The following is a 21,946-nucleotide window of genomic DNA, read 5'->3' as shown; positions in this document are numbered from 1 at the left end:
TGTCCGAACTGTTTTGAACTTGTTTTCCAAGTTCAAGAGGGCTTATTTTTGAAATATTTACTCCAAACTCTTTCCACAGACTTCTAAAAAAATTAGTGACAATAGCCTCTCTCCAGTGATTGAGCAGTTCTAGAACCTGTTTCTTCCACAGGTTAATGAAAATAATGACAATATTAAACATTGCAAAGGAACATTGCTTTGAGATGCATGAGAAATTTTTTATTTGCTTATATCATTACAGTCTGGATTATAAAACATAGGAGATAGAAAATTACTTCATTATTGTAATGAATGACAGATTTTCTGTAACCTGTGCTTAACTGCAAGGATAAAGACAATGTATATACATTATCCAGATTGAGAAAACAATTGGACAGGTAACTAACAATTTTTACATGTAATTTTTCATTTGTTTCTGTTCATTAAATTCTTTTTCTTCTGGCATTCAACTATTAAACTCCATTACATCAAAGCAGCCCAAATACACGTGAGGAATATTTCCTGCAATTACTCTGGATCAAATCAGAATGCATTTATATGTTTTTGTATATTCAGGGAAAAATCTGTTTATCTTTTCACAGATTTCACCCCCTCCCCTTTCTTCTGGTACTATCTTGCTAAGCTAGTTTGTGGACTGAATTTTGTTTTTAAATATTTACTACAACTTCCTGAGCCTTATTAAAAAGCAGATTAATAGTAATTCTGTCTTTTTGCATGCAGAATGATTTTTATTACTCCTTCTCCTCCTTCCATTAAATGCAGGGATATTACAATCCCCTATGAACTGAGACCAATGCTACTTGCTGTTATATACAGTGTTTTGTTGTTTTCTTCCCCGGACTCATGAGTCACTTTGCATTCTATTAAAAATAATAGAGGATATAACATTATCCTACAGGAGAGAGAAATGAACAGTCACAGCTGGTTCTGTACCTGTTTTCTCACTGTATATATGGAACAACCTCTAGGCATAAAATCTAAGATGGGGGGGGGGGGGCGAGAACAATGAAATAGAGGGGGACAGTTAAAATTTCTTTTGTAAGTGGAGTGCATTGCTGTTCCATTTTTATTTTAAACTTCATGGAGTCAGACTTCACAGTTATGACTTTCTACTCCTTTACTGATTCAGCATGTAAAAGAGCTATCCTAGCCTTATTTTGAAAATTGCGTTTACAAAACTCAGATTAATATAAGTTGCAACTCAATAGCTGTGATTGTCTTCAGGAAGTGGTGAGAATTGTGAAACTATATGCCTCAAACCACCTTTTTATGCTGATGTTGAATGAAGTAGGTTTTTTTGTGATTGAAAAGAATGGCAATTAATGTGTTGGAGTTCTGGTGCATTTGTACACCTACTTAATATCTCCCAGCAGGTTTTTTTCTGGCTATCCTTAAGTTTGATGAGATGAGCAGCTTGGAGAAAGCATAAAACAGAGCACATGCAAAAATTTGCAGGATCCTTTACAAAGTAATGGCTATTTTTTCCCATTTTAAAATCAGTGTATAATGATTAAATATTCTCCTTTTGTTGGTATTCTCTTAATTGATACTTATCTGGTTTTGTATATTGTTCCCTAAAAGCTCTATTGCATCATATATGTGAACATACGCACAAGCTGTTGGAATACCCCAAGCATTGCAGCTTGCTCATTCCTTCCAAAGCTCATTCCAATCTTTGGAAATTCAGAATGTACAATTCTCAAGTGAAGTGACTATTTTAAAATCTAAAATTTATTTAACCCAGGAAAGCAGTCAGGATGGTCTAGTTGGTGTAGCCACATATAATTAATCCGTTTATGCTTCTGCTACTCTGAACTATTAATAACCATCAACTTCATGTTGTGGATCAACTGAATTGATTATCAGTCAACACAACAGTACTGTGGGATCCTTCAATTAGACTTCAGTTCATTAACTTCTCACAATTAAATTCAGGCGCTTCCTGTTTCTAACCCTTAGGAAGCCTTTCTGGGAAAGCAAAGGAAAAGAGGGTGCTATGTATCAACCCATCTGAACCCTGGCGACTTGAGGGAGCAAAGAATGCTGTAACAGCTGGACCTATTTGCAAAAAGCAACTTCCGTGTCAGTACATCCATCATGACTGAAGTAATTTACTGAAACAGAGCTAGTGCTGGTCAAAGATGCTAAACTTAAGCCCTTAAGCCCTCGAACCCGAATTCATCTGGAGAGCCAGCACAACAGATCCACACTGCCTCACCTCAGCTTCAATTTGAAGACAGCTGATCTAAAGATAAGAGGTGAGGTCATGCTCTATGCCACAATTAAAAGCAGTTTAAAATATGTTAATGAGGAACATGTTTTCAGAAGAATTTAGTAGCAGCAAGAGCAGAATGATATCTGCTCAAAGGTCCTGAGAACTTAGTTGTCATGGAAGTTCAGCACCTTTTTATGATTCCCCCAGCGTGCCACCTCGAGGTCTGGGTGCCCAAATACCTTTAGTAATTCATCTCCATGTACCTTTTCTCATATTCTGACCTTTATGGGCACATGTTTATGTGTAGCTATAATTGACACTGAGCATTAATCAGACAGTGGTGTGTTTTAGGCCTTAACTGCACTGTTTGAACTGCTGACCTTGAGAGAAAAGGTTTTATACACCATTCCCAATCCCTTAAGTCTTCCTGTCACTGCAAAGCAAATACTTGGCTTTTATGGATGGATTCAGTTTCAAGACTGTTGTTTTTCTAATGTTTTGTTAAAATTACAAAAGTGGCTTTCAAGGAAAGTTTGTAAACATACGTACATTTTTCATTATAGGTTATTACAGGCACAGACAGGCTTTTGTAAAATAGCGCATGATATTAAGTGATAAAATACTGCACACAGGAACATTGTTTGTAGAAATGTCCTGAAAACTTACAGATGAATAATAGCACAAGCAACAGAAGATCATATCTTTTCCATTTTGCCAAATGTTTTACAGTTGTTGGTAAAGACTTTAACCAAAGTGGTACGAGGTCACTCCTTCAGATTTAGAGACTCCATCCCCTTTTACAGTGCACACAGCTTCATAGTTGCTACAGCCACATAACTCCCAACCTTCCTTGAAGCAACTCTTTGTTTTGCTCCTTTCTATGCTCACGTCCTTTCTTAGTTTTTCTCACCATTAGTTGCACTGGAATGAGTACATGACCTCAAAACAAGATACAAGGATACATGAAAACTAGCAGGACTGAAGCTATTAGAAAATATAGCATGGTACATCTTGCTAACTGTGTGAAATGTATACATCAATATCAGCAACTATGCTTAGAAAAAAAAAATAAGGTGCTAAAGCAGGGCAGCTGAGAATGCAGGTATAATAGTCAATTAGTTCTCAAATATGATGTTAATTTGATTAATTTGATTTTTTAAAACTTGAACGGTTTTCTGCAGAGGGGTAAATTTAGCATTTTTGGTACTACTAGTCAGGTTTTTGTTTCTTAATTGTAACTCAGAGCCATATGTGCTGCAAGATCAATTAAACTGTTACCACATTAACTGTATTGCAAAAACTACCAAAGGAAGGCTGGATTTGAGGTCTTCTGAAACCTTTTGCAAAACTTTTTTACAGCTTCTAACCATATCAATGGAGTGTTAGTATTACCAAAGGGTCTGCACAAGGAAGCAATAGCCAGCAGCCCAGGATGCTGTGTGGGCACTAGTACTTTAGATATATGAATTTGAGCTTTAGTGAAACGGCCACTGAGACACTACAGCACACAGACATCACCCTCAAAATTAACAGGAAACATTTATAAAAAACATGACAAAAGAAGCTGGATGATGTAAAATGGAAAAAGGCAGAGAAAAGTAAACAATTACAAATTGGTTATTAGCAAGAATAAGCAGCATAGCTGGGAAAGCATGCTTTAGGATGAATTCTGTAGTGCCACATTCAGCACATCTCCTTCCATTAAAGCCAATGGGAGTTTTATTGCCAGGGAAAGTGTCCATTAAAGTTTTGTAATGATAGTCTTCCTTATCCTGTGTAGACAGTGAAACTCTCTGGTTGCTTCAAAATTACAAAACATTGTTTCAAACTCAGCAATACTTCTTTTTGCAAGAACATAAGCTCATGGGGCTGAGCTGAAAATCAAAGTACTACTGCAATGTTTCCACTTCTTTTTTCCTTTTTAAAGTTTTGCTGCACTTTTTCCCTGTTCTCTTTTTTTCAATAAGGCTTCCAAACCACTGGACACAATTTGTTTCCTAAAAGGAAACAGGTTAATGATACCTGGTAGCAACAGAAAAACAAATAAACAAAAAACCCAAACTCATAGAAGGTACTTATTCATTTAACCTTGAACAACATATATAAAATATATAAATATATAAAGCGAATATAAGCTATCTTCTAAATTCACAGCTCAGCCATTTTCAGACCTTAAAAAGAGCTCCTGCAACTCTGTTGTTGTATAGACACATTTTTTCTTGAAATTATTTGAAGAAAAATCTGACAAATTAATGAAAGGGTGAAAAACACATTTTATCTCCAATCAATTAGTCATCGAATCACCTTCATAAGAAATTGCGGGAAAACATTAGAAAAAATCTCTGCATTTTATGAGCATCCTACCTTTCTTTTGCGCAGTTTCACTTGACTGTCTGAATGTTCTTGTGTGGTCGAATGATTCCTTATATGTAAACACTGAATGTCTTCTGCTGAACTGACATTTGAAAGGCATTTGTTTTCAGGGGCCACTTGAGGTTCTGTGAAACCACTCTCTTCCAGACCATTTTCCACTGCCGGGATGTGAGAGCAAGGAGAAGATTGCACAAGGCAGTTGCTGGATTCCACTGCTGAGCATAGTTGTCTATCACTGCTGGTGCATGATTCAGAAGAAATCCCACTCTCTACCACATTACACTCAGACTTTCCAAGCCCGTCTTTAAAAGCATCAGATTTCCGGCGCTGTTGTGCAATTACAGCAGTATGAAGCAGCTGCTTCCCAGGCATAATAATTTCTTTCGCATTTGGAGAATTAGATCGATTTTCTTTCTCTACACCTACTACTTCATTTAAACCTTCATAATTACAAAGCTCCAGGCTTTGGCCAATACTACCACAAACATCTTCCATCTCCTCCTTAGGAACTGTGTCACAACCAGGTTCCTTACTTGTATCTCCAATTATTCCAGATGCTTCAGCTGCCTTGTTATCCTCTGTTATAGGTACCATCTGTGTTAAGGAGCCTGCTCCATTTAAACTCTTTTCTTCATCTTCTGGTTCCCTTCCCACAGCAGTGACATGGTAATTAATGCTATCCAGGTTGAGTGCTGAATAATCATCATCGTCATCAGACACATGGACTAGAGTTTCTGTGCTGGCCTCCAGAAAATGCTCCTCATCCTCATGGTTATCGTTTTCATCCACCTCCTTTGAAACATTTCCCAACTGCTTTGCAGGGAAGTCAATCAGCTCTCCACTATAACAGCACTCTGGAAATGAAGCACATTTTTCTTTCCGGTCCACACTCAAACCCTCATCTTTTTCCATACTTGTCTGCAAGTTATCAGCTACAAGTCCGTGACGACATGCTGTGTTATACTCCACAGACTCCAAAGCCAATCCCATCCACTGGGTCACATGCTCTTCCCAGCTTTTCTTTCTGATTGCTAGAGACATGTCATAACAGTTCAGTAGCAGGCTGCAATGTACCTTCCATGGAGGACCAGAGGAGATATCATGGCTGCTGTGCACTGCTCCAGAGGGACAGATGGTTTCATCATTTTAACATCTGCAAGAAATAAAAAAAGACTGGGTCATTGAATTAACTCCAAAGGGGGAAAAAAAAAGGAGAAAAAAAAAAAGGGAAGGAGCGGTTTAAACAAAAGTGTAAAAGCAAGATAAGACTGCGGGACCAGAAGGACAGGAATTTAGAAGACTGTTTTGTTTAAAGTTTTAATACTTTTCATAAAAAATTGGCAGCACTCATAATTCAGTATAACTTTTTTTCTGATTACTCTCCAATATCAAGTAAACAAAAAAAGTATAAACAGACAAATGGACAGGCAAGTAGCTCCAGAGCCAAAATTTGACAACAAGCCTCTCTTTGCTGTCTGTTATAAGATATTAATTTACATCGGTGTAAATGACATTATACCTTGTAGTTGATTTCCAAAGAAAGTCATATTGTATTTCTTACCCATTCAGTGATGCTCATGGACTAAAGAATTCTGGCTGTTTCCCAAAGAGGTAGAGCAGAACTGGAGGGTTATTCTGAATTTACCAATGTTATAAACTACTTGTCTTATGAGTACCTTTGGCCATTCAGTGGCTCTCATTTTTATTGTTATTGTTTCACTCTCTTCAGGACAAGTTGTAATTACAAGTAGTACATGAAGCTGCAGGGGAAATCTGCCCACTGTCCCTGTTTGATTATCTAGGTGGGTATTTTTCACTGGCTGCTGTATCAGGCCTTCTGGATGATGACATTTGAGACATATTAATCTTGTAACATTGCTTGTGCAAATTAGCACAAAGAAAATACCTCATATTGATTAATGTATTATAAAAGAAAATTAAAAATTTTGTTGTCAAATAAAGAAACAAAACTTCCTGCCTGTAGAGTATTCAAAGTTCAAGGAGCAGACACTTCTACTTTTCGCTCTCTACGTGAGAAGTGTCAGTGCTTAGCATGGATCTGCTTATTGATTTCATACACTCCCTACATAAGAACTGTCAGCACTTAACATGGATTTGTTTATTGATTTCAGCAATAAAGAAGATTAAGTACTGAGTTTGTTCTGGGTCATTTCAGTACACTAAGGTAAATTCTGATTGCCCACCAGGCAACAAAGCTGCCTTGACAAATCACATGCCTGAAGGTATAAAAGTATTCATCTTGAAACAAATGCAGAATTATGCCTGTGCAACTGAACACCTGTAAATTATGTCCTGAAAAACTGACTTTCGGGATAGAGTTGTGCACGCTACTAGATCTTTAACCTTTGAGGATGGTAAGCTTAATTTCACATTCACATTTTCCACCTCTGTGGAGACTGTGCTTAAAAAGAAAATATATTCACAGGGTAAGAGAATTCCATGCACAAGTCATTAGCGTGTGGGAGGCTGAGGAAAATGGAAAATAACACACAGAGCCAGGCCAAAAAAAATTATCTACTTTCAGAGGAAAAATTTGGTAGTAAGAAGTTAATACAACTTTTCTTTCCTGGTCGGATATGAGAGCAAGCCTAAATATTCAAATGTAAAGTCAAATTATTGGATAAATTTGCAGTGCATTTACATTCTTATTCTGGCTTAATTTCATATTTATATTCTCCCACTATTTCTAAATGTGCAAGGTCCAAAATTACCACAGAGTGTAAATCAATAATGATAATATTTTTAATTTCGACTGTGCCCTTTTCTGATGGACCTTAAAGCTCTTCAGAAGCACTTGTTTTAGTTTTACAACAACACTGTGTTTTGTTTTGGCCTCAGAAAAGGGGCAGGTTTACTGAAAAGGGGCTCAACGATTTGTACTGCTTTCCATTAACACTGCTTGGAGGTGCATCTGGGTGCAACTCATTTGCATCTTCCCTCTCTCCTCCCCTACTAGAACAGTAGCTCCACCTACCTTACAGAAAATTAAGCATGGTTGCTGCAGCCATGTAGGAGAATTTCTGAACAAAATAACCCCTCCCCCCAAATAATATTAAGTGTAAAAAGCTGAAAAAATTAGATTTCCTAATGACACAAATGCAACCACCTACCTAAGATTTAGGTTGCTCTTAGTGTACAGAAAACAGGCATTCAAAGAGTTAATGGGTGTGTGTTAATCTTGCTGCTGCTAAATGGAGTTACACGTGTGCAGAAATGGGAGAACAGATCCCTTACTGTTTTTCATTTTTTGGATGTGGAGAGTTATATTTCACGGGGGATGAAAAACAAATAAATTTTACTTTAGGAACCCTTCTGTTTTACTTGCACTATCACTAGTTTTGGCTGCCTCGGACTGCAGGAAAAAAAAATGATTGACCAGGAGAATATCACATACTTTACTTAAAATGCAAGATAAATACATGACAAGGGTACTTTCATTGTTCTTTAAAATATAAGCTTACTTTAGCACTGAGTATGAAAAATGTACTTTACATATGCCCCCTCTCCAGGCAGCTTCAGCTACCAATACCTGAAATCTCCTTGTTCCCATGGCACATGAAGAAGCCCATAGTTTGGTGGAAGCTTACTTTTCTTCCACTTCCTCTCCACTCCTCAATGTCTGCATTATCTGCAACAATTCAGCTTCAAAAATCTTTTCCTGCTATAATTGCTTGACACTTATGGGCCAACTCTTCTACCGTGTATTCAGGATAAACTATTTCCTCGGCACTCACATACAGGCGCATAAGCTGTGCTTTGGAGGATTCAACACTAAACCTCTGAATGAGGTTGATAACTGGCTTCTTTCTCTGCCAGAGAGCACAGTGCATTCCCACTTTGCAGAAGGAAGCGTTCCTGCCTGGATCACTGCTTTTCTACTACTGCTGCCCACATTTTTTCTTGACAAGCAGCATGTTCTGTTCTCTGAGAAATACCCCTCTCAAGTCAATTTGTACTCTTCACCAGGGGATAAAGTATCCCCCTTTCTCCCTTTCCACCATTAACATCCCACAACTAGAAACCTTAATATGTATGGATTTTCAAGATTTTTAAGACAGGCAAATGAAGTCTTAGCAGTCTGTTGAAATGTTTTGTAGAATGAAAAGACCTTTTCTTCTGATCAAGGCATCTGTCAGTATGATACAGTCCACTCAGCTCCTCCCATAATTCATAATTTGCTTTTACGTTTCAATAGCACTAAAGTTCACTACTGCTTAGTGCTATTAACTTTATGAAGAATAGAGGTTTGAAACAAAACACAAATGTTAAAGACTTCTGGAGAAAATTTCTTGATCCTAGGTGTCAGTTAAGGAATATTGGCAACGTTGACCTATTTTTTGGGTCAATATTCTGATTTGAATATTGCAATATTAATGGTCACCATCCCTGGAGGTATTTAAAAGGTGTGTAGATGTGCCACTTAGGGACATGGTTTAGAGGTAGACTTGGCAGTGCTAGGTTAATGGTTGGACATTAATGGATGATCTTAAAGGTCTTTTCCAACCTAAGCAATACTATGATAAAGCACAGAGTGAAGTGATGTGTAAGATGAACTGGTAGGCTCTCCTATAATTTGGTTGTCTAACATTTTCCTTTAAGGTTTCCTGTGATTTTTTTCTGTGAAGCTCAAATTAAACGGTTTCCAGCAGGAAACACATTTTACATTCTCTTGCTTCCCTCCTTAAGGAAATGTAGAAGCCTACAAGAAGTATCTGCCCCGATACCTATGACTGACACCCTGCAAAAGTTGTGCAAGCTGCAGCAGGAAGACATAGGAATTGGAGCTAGACTAAGAACAGAAAGAGGAGGAAGGAAAATTAGTCAAATGTCTGTATCTGTGACTACCCAGACCTGTCAGAGACCCAGCTCCCCTTCTGCGGCACAGGTCAGGACACAAAAACCTCTGTTACAAGAGTGGAAAAGCAGAGTCACACAACCAGGGTGCTCTCGTCCTCCATCTGCTTCCTTCAGAGCAGACCCCACTCTGGTTTTCCCAGAGTGGAAGTAAGAGGTAAGGAGAGAAATGTAGTGCCACACAAGGTGGGGCAGTGAAGCCTATGCCATTAGGATGGAAGTGCTATGACAAAACCAGGTACAAATACGACACTGCTATGCAGGAGGACGCCTTGGTGGAATCCCTGGCTGGCCAAGGCGAAGACAGCCACTGATGCAGCTGTGACAACCCATACTGTTTCCATCAGATCTGCCATACCGACAATTCATCACACTACCCATCACCTCCATATTGCAATAAATAAAAAAGCTTTGAAAGGGAGAAAGTTACAAGGAACATGGGAGAGTTTACTAAATGTGACAGAAGAGTTGCAGAGAGGGCAGCCCCTATCATCCTGCCAGCAAGATTCTGTTTTTGCTAATGCTTTACATGGGATGCAAATATTTTCTGTGAAAAAATAAGGCAAAGTGTTAGCTTAGGAACTTACACAGAAATGAAAGACTGTTTCATTACATATTTTTACATAGGCCTAGGCATATATAAGCAGTGGAGATCAAGCAGAAATATTTATTTTGTTATCATTATTTTATCTTCATTGGTCTGTGACCCCAGTCAGCAAACTTTGTTTAAGGAAGTCTAAGTGAACAGGGTCTGTTTCCTATAAAATCATCTCACATCTTCCTGGTCTGGCTTACATTCAGCCCTTTCAGTAATGTCATACCAAGCTGAGAGAGAATGTTGTTTACAAATAATTTGAGATAAAACATAAGCCTCTAGGTCTTCACTCAGCTAGTTATTTCAAAACATCTCCTGTTTTAGAATTTACAATCCTTCCTTCTCTTATTTCCTGGACATATACCACCCTTTGCATCTTACTGAAGTGGAAGCTCACCTTGTCTGCAGTTTCTATATCAACAGCCTTTGTAGTACATAGGCATAGAACATGCTAAACCCTGGTGTCCTAAGATAGAAATATAATATTTCTTGTAGGGTATTAATCTAGTGAATACCAGATGCATTTTTGCTAATTTATTTTATGTATAAAAGCTATTAATGTAGGATCAAATATTAAAACGTGTTTGAAGTAGCACTGCTTTTAAAATATTTAGAACTTTATTCTAAAAATCAGAAAAAACACAGTACTTTTACCTCAAGTGTCTCTTCAGAATGAAATCTTAGAACAGTTGAAATCTTTCATATAAAGCTTAATGGTAAGGTTTGCATGTGCATACGTATGATGCACTTATGTTATAAATGTGAACACAGTCCAGAAATATAGCTGTTGCTGATTTTTGTACAGATAAACACAAACACAGCCCAATATTGTCTTTTCACGTGATAGTTCTTTCCTTTGAGGACAACTCTTACTGTTTGTTTTCAGTCATGAATTAGTGCACAGAAATAGAAGTACAATCTTTGTGTAGCACCAAAAGGTGGTAACTATCTAATGATTGACTGAAATCCATAGCCCAAGTCCCCTTGGCTTCAACAAAAGAGTTGGGGATTCTGTGAAAGTATACAGTGCATACTAAATAATCTCATTTTTCAAGAGAAACTAAGGAAGTCCTGCCTAAACTAAGACAAAAAAAATTATTAAAACTGACTCAGGTATATTGTATACATGGTTCTGTTTCAAAAAATATTTTTAAAGGACTCAAATCAATGCAATCCACATAACTGTAGAGACAGTACAGCTTACTAGACACTGCTCACCTAAGTTTTTTGTCTTCTGCTTCATTCTGCAGGCTTTTCAAGACAGGAAGTATTAAAAGTGAAGTGAATGAAAAAAAATAAAACCCCTAACCCCTCTCTTCCCTTACACTTTGTTTATTGATGGATGTTTATTCTGAGAAAGTAATACTAGCAGCAATGCTGGATACACAACATCTAGGATCATAGCTTGTCTCTTAATAGAAGTGGCTGTCACGTATGAGATAATTAAAACAAATTTTGCTAACAGTTTGACTCAGCTATAACTATCTGAATGGAAAATTTTCAGAGGCTTAATACTCTGGTCATACAAGGCCAGACAGAAAGGGAGAGTTTCTGAATGTATAATACAGTCTTAGGTGGGTAAGAACTGAATGATACATTACATTATTTAGGATTACTGAAAGCCATAGGCTAAGTTTTTGGTGATACCATAACACAAGTGCCAATCCCAAAAGTTTTTTAAATAAAGGAGAACAAATAGCAGCTATGGAAAAAATATAGCCATTTTATTTTACAGATTTTTTTTTTTTAATTGAAATATGGCTATGCAACATGAGGGTGTGACATTCTACCACACGAACCATAATTAAAAGTGCTTTCTGGAATTATTCTTTGTCCTCATTTTCTGGCAAAATACTTTAAAATAATGGCCAATATTAAAAAAACCTTACAAAATGCTCTCAAACAGTAGCATTGGAATGCTACTGCATTGTGCCTTCAATACACACCAGAAGGATGCACTGCATTGGACAGTGTGGCTTTGGTATCAGTATTTATTACAGAGATATGAACTAAGGGCAACATACAAACATTCCTACCAGTACATACCCTATAATATAGGATTTTAAAAAAAGACTGTTTCAATGCACCACCAACTGCTGGCAAGCTGTAGACCAAACAAAAAAAAAAGGCAACAGATAACAATGCTTAGATAAGTTTGAGGAACTGACTTATATTGAAATCTCAATTAGAAGAGGTTTCAGGGCAAGAAAATAAAGTTATCAGGCATCATCTGGTAGAATTGAATAATAGTCAAATGAGAAATTACTGAACTTGCAAGGTAACTTGGGGTACAAAAGAGGACAGTTATGATGCCTGGAAGCAGAGGGGGAAAATCTGGGCAGATGCAAAAGGGATGTCCTTCCAAGCTAATGGCGAATGTCTTTGGAGTCAGAGATGGGTTTTACTTGAGGAGGGAGATACACATGGCCAGAAGGGCTCGTGACCAGGTCTTGGAATAAGTGTGGGAAGTATGGCCTTTTTAGGGTAAAAGAGAGACTCTTTTCCCAATCTTTTTCTCTCTGATCATGAAAAGGAAGAAGAAGCAGAGAGGGTTTTGGCCCACAAATCCCCATGTCCTTACTAGGCCTCACTGGTGGTATCTCCACACAATAAGAAGGCTGGAGAAACGGAATTGCTCTGCACACTCAGCTTTGAGGTGCTGTGACCAATAGTGGGATGCGCCAAAAGCTGGTTTTAATGTCAAATCAAATGAAGACCACTTGGTCCTGAACTACATACTTGCAAGTCTGATCTCTGTATGCAGAATATCTAATGAAGAATGAAAATTTAACAAAAGCCCCCAAACCAACAAACAAAAACCCAAAAGTGAGAAAATATATGTATATTTATTTTAAAATAAAGAAGGAGATTATTAATAGATTTGCAAAGGCAACTATTAGAACCTGCACTTTTTAGGTTATTCAGAAAGAGAAAAACAGTGTAATGACAAAGTTTGTTAATGATACAGAGGGACCTAAGAGAGCTAGGAGACAGAATTGCATATGAAATTCCCTGTTAATAAATGTAACAGCATACAGTAATAAAAAAAATAATTCTAACTATAAATGCATAATGAAAGCCTCTATGACATCAGCTACCAATCAGGAAAAAACCAACCCCAAACTAAGATTCACTGTGGCTGGTAATCGAACTGAATTTCAAACTCATTGAAAATCATGAAGTATGTAGCACAGTAGGCAAAAGAGAGACTGAGCATACAGTGGCATAATAATGTTTTCTAAGTTCTCATTATGCAATTAACTGAAAACTGTATGCAGTTATGGTCATTTCATCTCAGAAAGAGAAATAGCACAGGAAAAGGTATAGCAAAAAACAGTAAAGAAAATGAAAAGTATAGTATAGCTTCTGTCTCAGGAGCCGTGAAAGAGCCTAAGATTTCCTGCCTGGGAAAGAGAGGATTTAGAGCCATATAATAATCAATAGTATCATGAGGAAGGAGAACATTTATTCATTGTGCCTCATAATACATGAACTTGCACAGAAGACCAAAGTAGAAATACAAAACAGAAATAAAAACAGAAATAAGATTTTCTTTTTTCCTTTTTTCTTTTTTTTTTTTTTTTTGGCTTATGCATTTAAAGAAATAGAAGTTACAATGCATAGTATATATAAGGTATACAGTGCAAAAAAGTTCATGACTTCTGATAAAAGAAAAAACACAAAAAAAATTGTCAAGTGAAGTACCTGAAGTCATTCTTGTGACTTGATAACAATTTCCTCTTTGCTTTGGGGATCAGTTTCATTATCCCTTAAGCAAGCTAACTTCTTTTCTCCTTTACAGATTCTGACATATGTCAGATATGGTCATTATAGGTTACTGTCAGTAAAAACACTTAATACTGGTAAGGCTGTTAATTTCATGTCTTTAAAAGACATTTAACATGTTACAAAAATTGTGATACTGTCTGGCAGTATTGTAAGATCTCAATACATTAAATACTTCAAACTATAAAGTTAAGTTGGAAAGTTGTTCGTTCAGACATCCGAAGTCTTGCTTGTTTCGTGAAAATATAATTGGTTCCTAAGGTACGAGCCCAAACTTTGTCAATTTGCCTTAATTTATTGTTAGAAAACATAAACCAGCATGGAGTAACTTTACGCCCTATTCCTCAGAAAGTAGCTGCTTTACTAGTGCTCATCATAATACAAAGAAGGGCTTTTACTTGTAGTCAAAAGCAGGTTTTAGCTTGGTTACATTTGTATTTGGTTCATTTCCAATGTTGAGCCTTAGATCAGCTGAGCCTCTTCCTCAAGGACGAGAAAGGCGAAATGACAGGAGCCAAACAGATCCAGTTATACAGGCTTACTTAAAAGATCTGTATTATCTGCACCCATTTGATTTACATCAAATCCAAACGAATTTTAAAACCAATTTAAAATGCCTAACTTCATCTTTTTTACTATTTTGCATTGATGAATAGTCAACAGAACAGAGAAATAAGATTTTTTTCAGGTATTTATAGTATAATTTACTAATTTACTGTAATTTTATTAATGGCTTTTTCATATATTAATGATCAACATTAAATTCTTATTAGCTGTTATGGTAATCCATCACTTTCACCACAGCATCATTCCAGAATGACAATAGCTATTGAATTTAGAGCTACCCACTAGAAAGAGAAGAGGGTTTAAGCTTAAAAATGTTCCTAGCATAGATTTTTTTTTTTAGTATCAGAGCCATGATATATATAGCAATCTGTGAGTCTGCTGGTCTTCAAAATTTAGTAGTCTGAAAAACATTATACCATATTGATTTCTACATAATATAAAATTGCTTATTTCTTTGGAATGAAAACAATCTAAAGTGTAAAGCTTTCAACTCTTTGCATATGGCTTTATTTCTTTAATTGATTTTTTTTTTCCTTTTCCAACTTGGAGTTGCTCTATATGGTAATTTCATTGCCCTCCCAATCCTCCCCCAAAATAATTTCTTCTTTCCATCCCCAAAGAACAGAAATAAATAAGACACATGGCAGATTCCTTATACACCCTTTACTCCCCTCACTTAACTGGAAGTGTCTTGAAAAGAAGACATGAAATGAGAAAAGTCCATCCCACAGGACATAGCAACCCAGAAAATCCTAGCTATTATTTTTGGTCCTGAATTAAGACAGTTTTTTCTCAGACCTCATTTTTTTTTAGGACACAAGAAATTCCATTTTCTAGCCAACTCTAGTGAAAAGCTAATTTTCTCACCACAGGAGGTCCTTTTAAAAACAATATAAAATAACCACATTGTATTCCTGATGCCTTTTAGATTTAAGGTTCTAGTATAGTGTTTCCATTTAAAGAAAATGTTGCTGGTGCTCATTACGGCCATGAGCTACGAAATCTGAGGCACTATGGACAATGACTTTTGGCAACCAGTCTGTTTATTGAATTGTAGGAGGCATGTTTTAATTCCTGGTGTAGACAGGACTAAAAAATATTTTTGATATTATTATGCATTTTACATAAAGGGCTGAAAATTATTTTGTCCCATCAATAAAGAAAAAATATCACCAAGAGTCTAGAGAGAATGACTATTGAGATGGCTGTGCTTTTTGGTGGGAATGAACCATTAACATTATCATTTGGAATCCCATTTTGATGCACCTGTAAAAAAGTACTGGGAACAAACTGAGAAAGTATTCCTGGAATGTAACTGAAGATGTGAAAAGCAAAAATTGATCAAAATTGCTGTTGTACCAGGTGTTTCTTTGAAACTACAGAGAAAAATAACCTCTAATGGACACTGAATAGTTTCTAAACCCACTGGGGGACCTGATTAAGTCCACTACCTTCAAATAAGGGAATGTAAAAATTAAATTTATTTCCCAGGTTGGTGAAACTGGGGGGAAGAAAAGTCTGCATCAGAATAAAACCTTGTAATTGACCATTTGTCATTATAATATTCTTATTTCAGAATTCAGGAAGCTTATCTTTCAAAGGACTTGTGTACAGTGTGTTTCTACCTCACCTCTTTGTCCCCTTTCTCTCTGTCTCTATAATAGTCATAATGTGAATACGACTATTATAGTTGATAGAACTTCTCCACAGTATTTTCCAGAGATACCTCAATTCCAAACTCATCAACTGGTCTCCTGATTTTATGATTATACTTTCCTATTAAGCATCTGTAACCTGCCTGGAAAGACAACCCAGCACTGGAAATTACTGTTTCTAAGTACATGAGTACAGAAAAAATAAAATGAATGACTCGAGCTCACACACTTGATTTGAAAACTAATCTAGGTCTATTTCCTTTACCAGCTACATGCAAAAGCTTGTTAAAAATCTTTAGCTATATATCCAATTAAGCTGACAGTGTCTCAAGGTTTGGAAGTTGCCAGGAAGGCACTGACATTTATTTAAATACCATAGGTATTTATTTAATGGAACTAAAATTTAGGTTTGTCTCTGCACATGGAATCATCCAAGTTTAGCTTCTGCTGTGGAAGGTACAACTCTGAGACCACCCTTTTGGCAAAAAATTCTTATTTCAGTGCATTATTATTGAGAACCGTCACATCTCTCTGATAAAACAGCATTATCCAAAGATAAACAATTCAAGCAAATGAAAATGGTTATCTGTCATTTAGCTGTGGACAAAAAAAGGACACAAGGAATCTAAAAGTACAACTTCCAGTGTGTTGAGCCTCTCAGGACTGTTCAGAAGTGGAGGGTTAAATGTTCCAGACTGAACCAGTGAACCCAAAGTAAGTCTCTGTTGCCTATTACATGTCTGTATCTTGCAGGAGAAAATTCATGGAAGAAAACAAGTTCATATTTTGTAGTGGTCTTAGCAAAGATGCTAATAATACAAAATTAAGGTTGTTGAATGCTCTTTAATAAACTGCAGTTATACAGCTGGAATAATATAAATCAAACTGCTTTGGCTAGATGAATATCTCACTGATTCACCTTGCCTCTTCCATTTTCTCTTAGCTCACTTAGAGCAACACCTTACAATGATCTTCCATACTACTCTAGATTTTCCTCACCTCTCAGTCTAATGAAATTTTGTTTTTGAATCTCACCACTGGCTCCCCCTTATCCAAAGTTTAATTTTGCATCAAGAGGCAAGCTTTCTACAACTACAATGATGTTCAAGTTGGACCATTTATTTATTCTAGTCTTAAAAGGTGTTTGTCATAGTTAAGATCTAGTGCAAAACTCTCACAGATAAGAACGACCCACCCTGGAAAGCCTAGAGCTGATAAAGAGTGAGCTAGAGGGTGGGAGAACGACTATATTCAGAGGTAACAGAAATTGTTTACAAACTTCCCTAAAGTTTAAGGGCATTTCATTTAAACCTACTGAATTTTGATACAAGGTATAATAAGAAAGCTAGCAGGAAATATAGATCAGAGCAAGAAAAAGAAGAGCCTAGAGTGAAGTGAAGGCTAAAGGTAAAGAGTACACTGTATGAGTTTAATTAGTTTTAATGTAGATACATACAGCCTAAGGCACACCACTCTATTTGTGTTTGGTGGCTGATGTACAATACGCCAGAGATAAAACTCCAGGCATTTCTAATTTCAACATAAGCACTTTTCCTCATTCAAGAGAAACAAGCAATTATGGTAACAGTGAATTTGAAATTCTCTGCCAACAGACTGTTCCTAAAATAAGTAGTTTCTAAAAGCATCAACAAATATCAGTGGTGAAATACAGGCCACCGCCAGCATCCCATATTCAAATTCAGTATCAGTAATTATTTCCATAACAATAATATTCACAATCCTACTACACATAGGATTTGCATGTGAAAATTCTAAATAAATTTGTTTAGGGGTATAACCTTTATATATATATACACACACATATACATGTACACATACATATATATAAAAAATACACCTGTGTGCACAGCCAAGTTTAACATTCTTACTAAGTATTCACACCGTTCACAATCTTTGGAGATATTTAAAACCAAAGCAGACAAGGTCCTGAGCAACCTGCTCTGGTTGGGCCCACTTTGAGTGAGGGGCTAGACCAGAGCCCTCCAGAGACTCTTTCCTACCAGGAAGTAAATTAACATCTAGCCCTTCTGGATATGCTGTTTCAATTGCTCTTACCCCTTTGTTACTCCATTTTGTCTTTTTCCTTTGTAAAAGGAACAGAACGCCAACATAAAAATCATCTTCTAATTGTTTTCTCCAGACAAACAAACAAGAGAAAATGGAACCAGATGACTAAAAGAAAAAAGGAGAATACTCTATAATATATCTCCTTCCTGAGAAAAGAGAAAGCTGTTCCTAAGTTCCCTCCCTCCTCCTGCTACTGCCTTCTTCAGGGAAGCTTTATATCAAAGAAGATAAGTTTCAGCGACAAAATTAATGTTAAAAACAATGGAAAAATTTAATATAAAATGCAGCTTAACACTTCTGACAATAAAAAAAAAATAACTTCTGAGACTTCTGAAAAAAACAAAACAGGCATCCTTCTACTATTTCACCACCTAAAAAATAATTTAAAAATTGATTTTAAGCTCAATTTCAAAGAACTTCTATAAACCTTGCCTATTCAAAAACTGCCTACTCAAGCAGTTATCTTTGTCTTTAACTTTCTTTTAGGAGAAAATTAATTTTGCTTTGTGTTACAGAGATCTTCATGAATTAGGCCCAAATATACAAACTTACTCTGTTCAAGTGCTCTGATTAGGGAATTTAACATGGAGGTCAACAGGTACAAGATTCAAAAGAGAATAACTTTGTAGGCACATAAATTTACGCTGAGGGAAAACTATTTGAGTAATTTCTATTACATGAATAAAACTACTTGCCTTAATTTTTCTCAAGTCTGCAGATATAAATTCATGTGCTTAATTGTTCAAAGGAGTCATCTTGTTTCATATTAAGAGCAGTAACATTTCTGAATGGCCAAAGCTAGGCCAAAGACTTTAGCTGCTCATTTTCCGTGTTCATTATTGCTATATATATCTCTAGAAAAGATTTCTCAGAGATTTTTTAGACAGTAAAATTTATCTAATTTCATTTTCTTGAATAACAATATCTTAAAAAACAAAACCAGGTTAGCATAACAGAGAAATTAGACTAAGTAGAAGAAAGAGTTGGAGAGTGATTTGTCTTCAGGACTTTAAAATAAACCCTCTAAATCAAAAAATGGGCAGCTGTATTATATTTTTTAATAGTCTATAAGAAACTTTTGAATTAAATGAGAAAATATTTTCTAGGTTCTATTCTGTTGCCTACCCTATAGTTCAACTTTCTCAGCTGTCAATTATTCTCATCTGCAAGTGAGGTCAGATGAGGTCGTTATATCCCTTAAAACCCGGAAGACACTGCTGCAGGAGATGACCCCTTGATATGGAATAATTACTTTTATTATTTGGTATTTTCTCTTCTATTTAACTAGAGTACTTGCTAATACTTAGTATGTACACACATATTTGCAGGAGCACGTATGGGAATACAGTGCAGTAAAAGCCACTAATGCTAAATCGCTTGAGATGTCAAAGTTCCAGCACAAATTTCACAGGAGTGACACAGAGACTCAGACATTCAGATTCCTCTCAACTTCTCAGTCCCACCACCTACCAGCCACAGCTCTCCCAACTCAGGGCACCAAACTGGAGAAGGCTTGTCCATAAGGAAATGAATGATGGTGATTTTAAAATTCACCCTAGAATATACCGAGGAACAATTTGCTGCTTACCAGCTCTCCCCTGTCCCCTTCAGACCCATGCTTTTCACAACCCAGAGCTGCTTCTGACCAGCATGAAAAACTTTCTTCCATTCAAATGACAGTAAAAGTGTCCTTTCATGTCCTTTCATGCCACAAAAGCCATTTCATTACTCAACAATCATTTTGCAAAAATATTCAGTAAAAACACAGTTAAAAACTTCCTGAACTATGTAAACCGTTGATTCCTGTTTAATTACTAATCTGGCCAATAACTAGGAAATCTTCATGATACACGTAAGTAAAAAAAGAGTCTCTTATATTACTCCTAAGCAACAACTGTCCTTTTAGATTTTCAGAAAGATGAAGGATACTATATAGATTGCCATGAAAAACGCTTCTGATGCCCATAACAATTTAATAATTAAATCACACCTTTACATAAAATAGCAGCAGCTCCATTCACACATAAAGACAATATCCCAAATTTCCCCCTAAACTCCTTAACAGCAGATTCTTGTTATTTTAAATGATCATTTACTAAGTGAAGAAAAAGACTGAGTAAATTCATACATCTTCACTGAAAATTATAGTCAGCTGACATTTACTGAATCTTGTTTTCCCTCTTCTAAATGCTAGACCAGCACACCCCAAACTGCATATCGAATCATAGTTTACAAAAAATAACCTAATCTAGCTAATGCCAAGAAATAAACCTTGGAATTTCAGATGCAGAATGCACACATTTAAGAGAGTATTGCCAGTTATACCACAAATATCATCTAGGACTGAGAAAAGGCTAGAGACCAAGCCCAGAAGAAGTATTGCTGATAGATCTACCTAAAACACTCCTCACTATCATTACTGCTGGGAGGGAGGGAAGGGAAGGTGGGGGGAGAGGCAAAGCATAGCCCTAAATGCCCTCCTTGTTGGCAAATGAGGTGAAAAAAGAAATCAGTCACACGTCTAGTTTTCCTATTTAATGTCCATTAAAAATTATGCAAGCAAGATCACGCAGCTCTATTTATATATGAATGCAAATAAACAGTCAGCTTATCAAGCATATTTTTAAAAGATGAAGAAAAACACACAAGATTTGTCTATAGATCTGGTGCATTTTGATAAACAGAATGGGCACAGCCTACAACTAAATACATATTTATAATGATTATTGTTTTTTTACCTCCAGTTTCAGTGCCGAGATCCTGAACGCAGAAAGCTCCAGTGCTGGATACTGCTTGTTTCTTTTCTGATTTTTCCTTTTCTTTTCTTTCCTTTCTTTTTCTTTTCTTTTTTTTTTTAATGTATTTTTTGGTAGTTTCAAGTACAGAAAGATTCCAAGGCAGCCTTACCTAGATGAGGAGAATCTGGAGTTTGGACATGACCTCCCCAAAATCTTTGGTCAATAAAAGAAAAAAAAACCCAAACAACCAACCACCAAAAACCCAACAACAACAAAAAAAACAACCCCAAAATGAAAGAGCAAACAAACAAACAATCGAGCTCAGTCCCAGTTAGCTCCTGCTAGCATAAAAGTTCAGATTTCGCTACTGAGATCATTGCTCTATTCTAAGTAGTTTCGCTCAATGTGTGGTTCTAACAAAAACACCCTCTGCAGCTGGAGGGAGCCTTAACCAAGCACGAGCCTGTCAAGCTTTTCCCAGTGACTTCTGTCTACTAAATTCAGACTGATGTTTTGTGAAAGGGGCCTCAACAACCAGGCCCAGATTGCCTGAAAAGTATTTCCTGCCTTTGAGAGAGAGGGAGCGGGAGAGAGAGAGACAGCGAGCCTGCCTGCCTGCGCCAGGGAGAGGGAAAGGGAGCGTGCAGAGGTAGGGGGAAAGGAAAAAAAGACAACAGGACCGAGCGTTTGAAGACGTTAAGCTTAATGCAGTGCTCAGCTAGTTCTGTCAAACGGGAAGATCTCTGCTAAAGTTACATAATGTAAAACTATTCTCAAGCCCCTCCCTCCTGTGTTTTTTTTTCCTTTGAAGAAATCCTTTATGCATCTTTAATGTCCCTGCAGAGATAACAGCTACCCAGAACAACAGGAGAACACCTCCCAGCACCTGGTCTTTGGCACCAGGTAGTGAGAAACAGGCAGAGAGCAACATGGTCTAAACTCGATGAACACATTGCATTGACAAAGGGTCTAGTGCTACTCTGACGCGCAAATAATATACACAGTTAGACAGACATCGTTTACACGTGTACACTACAATTGTATTCCTACTCAA

General features: G+C 36.7%; 1 protein-coding gene across 1 annotated transcript in view; it reads right to left on the bottom strand.

The window, feature by feature from the left end:
• The window catches only part of DLC1 (DLC1 Rho GTPase activating protein), a 230,715-nt gene extending 209,377 nt beyond the window's left edge, over positions 1–21,338 (bottom strand). Inside the window, exons 1-2 of the mRNA XM_037382406.1 lie at positions 20,893–21,338; positions 4,580–5,741 (exon numbers count right to left, since the gene is read on the bottom strand). Coding sequence (XP_037238303.1) covers positions 4,580–5,629 — 1,050 coding nt within the window. The 5' untranslated portion in view covers positions 5,630–5,741; positions 20,893–21,338. The remainder of the gene's footprint in view (positions 1–4,579; positions 5,742–20,892) is intronic.
• Between the last annotated feature and the right edge of the window lie 608 nt (positions 21,339–21,946).

This window comes from Falco rusticolus, chromosome 1 (genome assembly GCF_015220075.1).
Source record: "Falco rusticolus isolate bFalRus1 chromosome 1, bFalRus1.pri, whole genome shotgun sequence".
NCBI lineage: Eukaryota > Metazoa > Chordata > Aves > Falconiformes > Falconidae > Falco > Falco rusticolus.
This window is presented reverse-complemented; position numbering and strand designations above follow the sequence as displayed.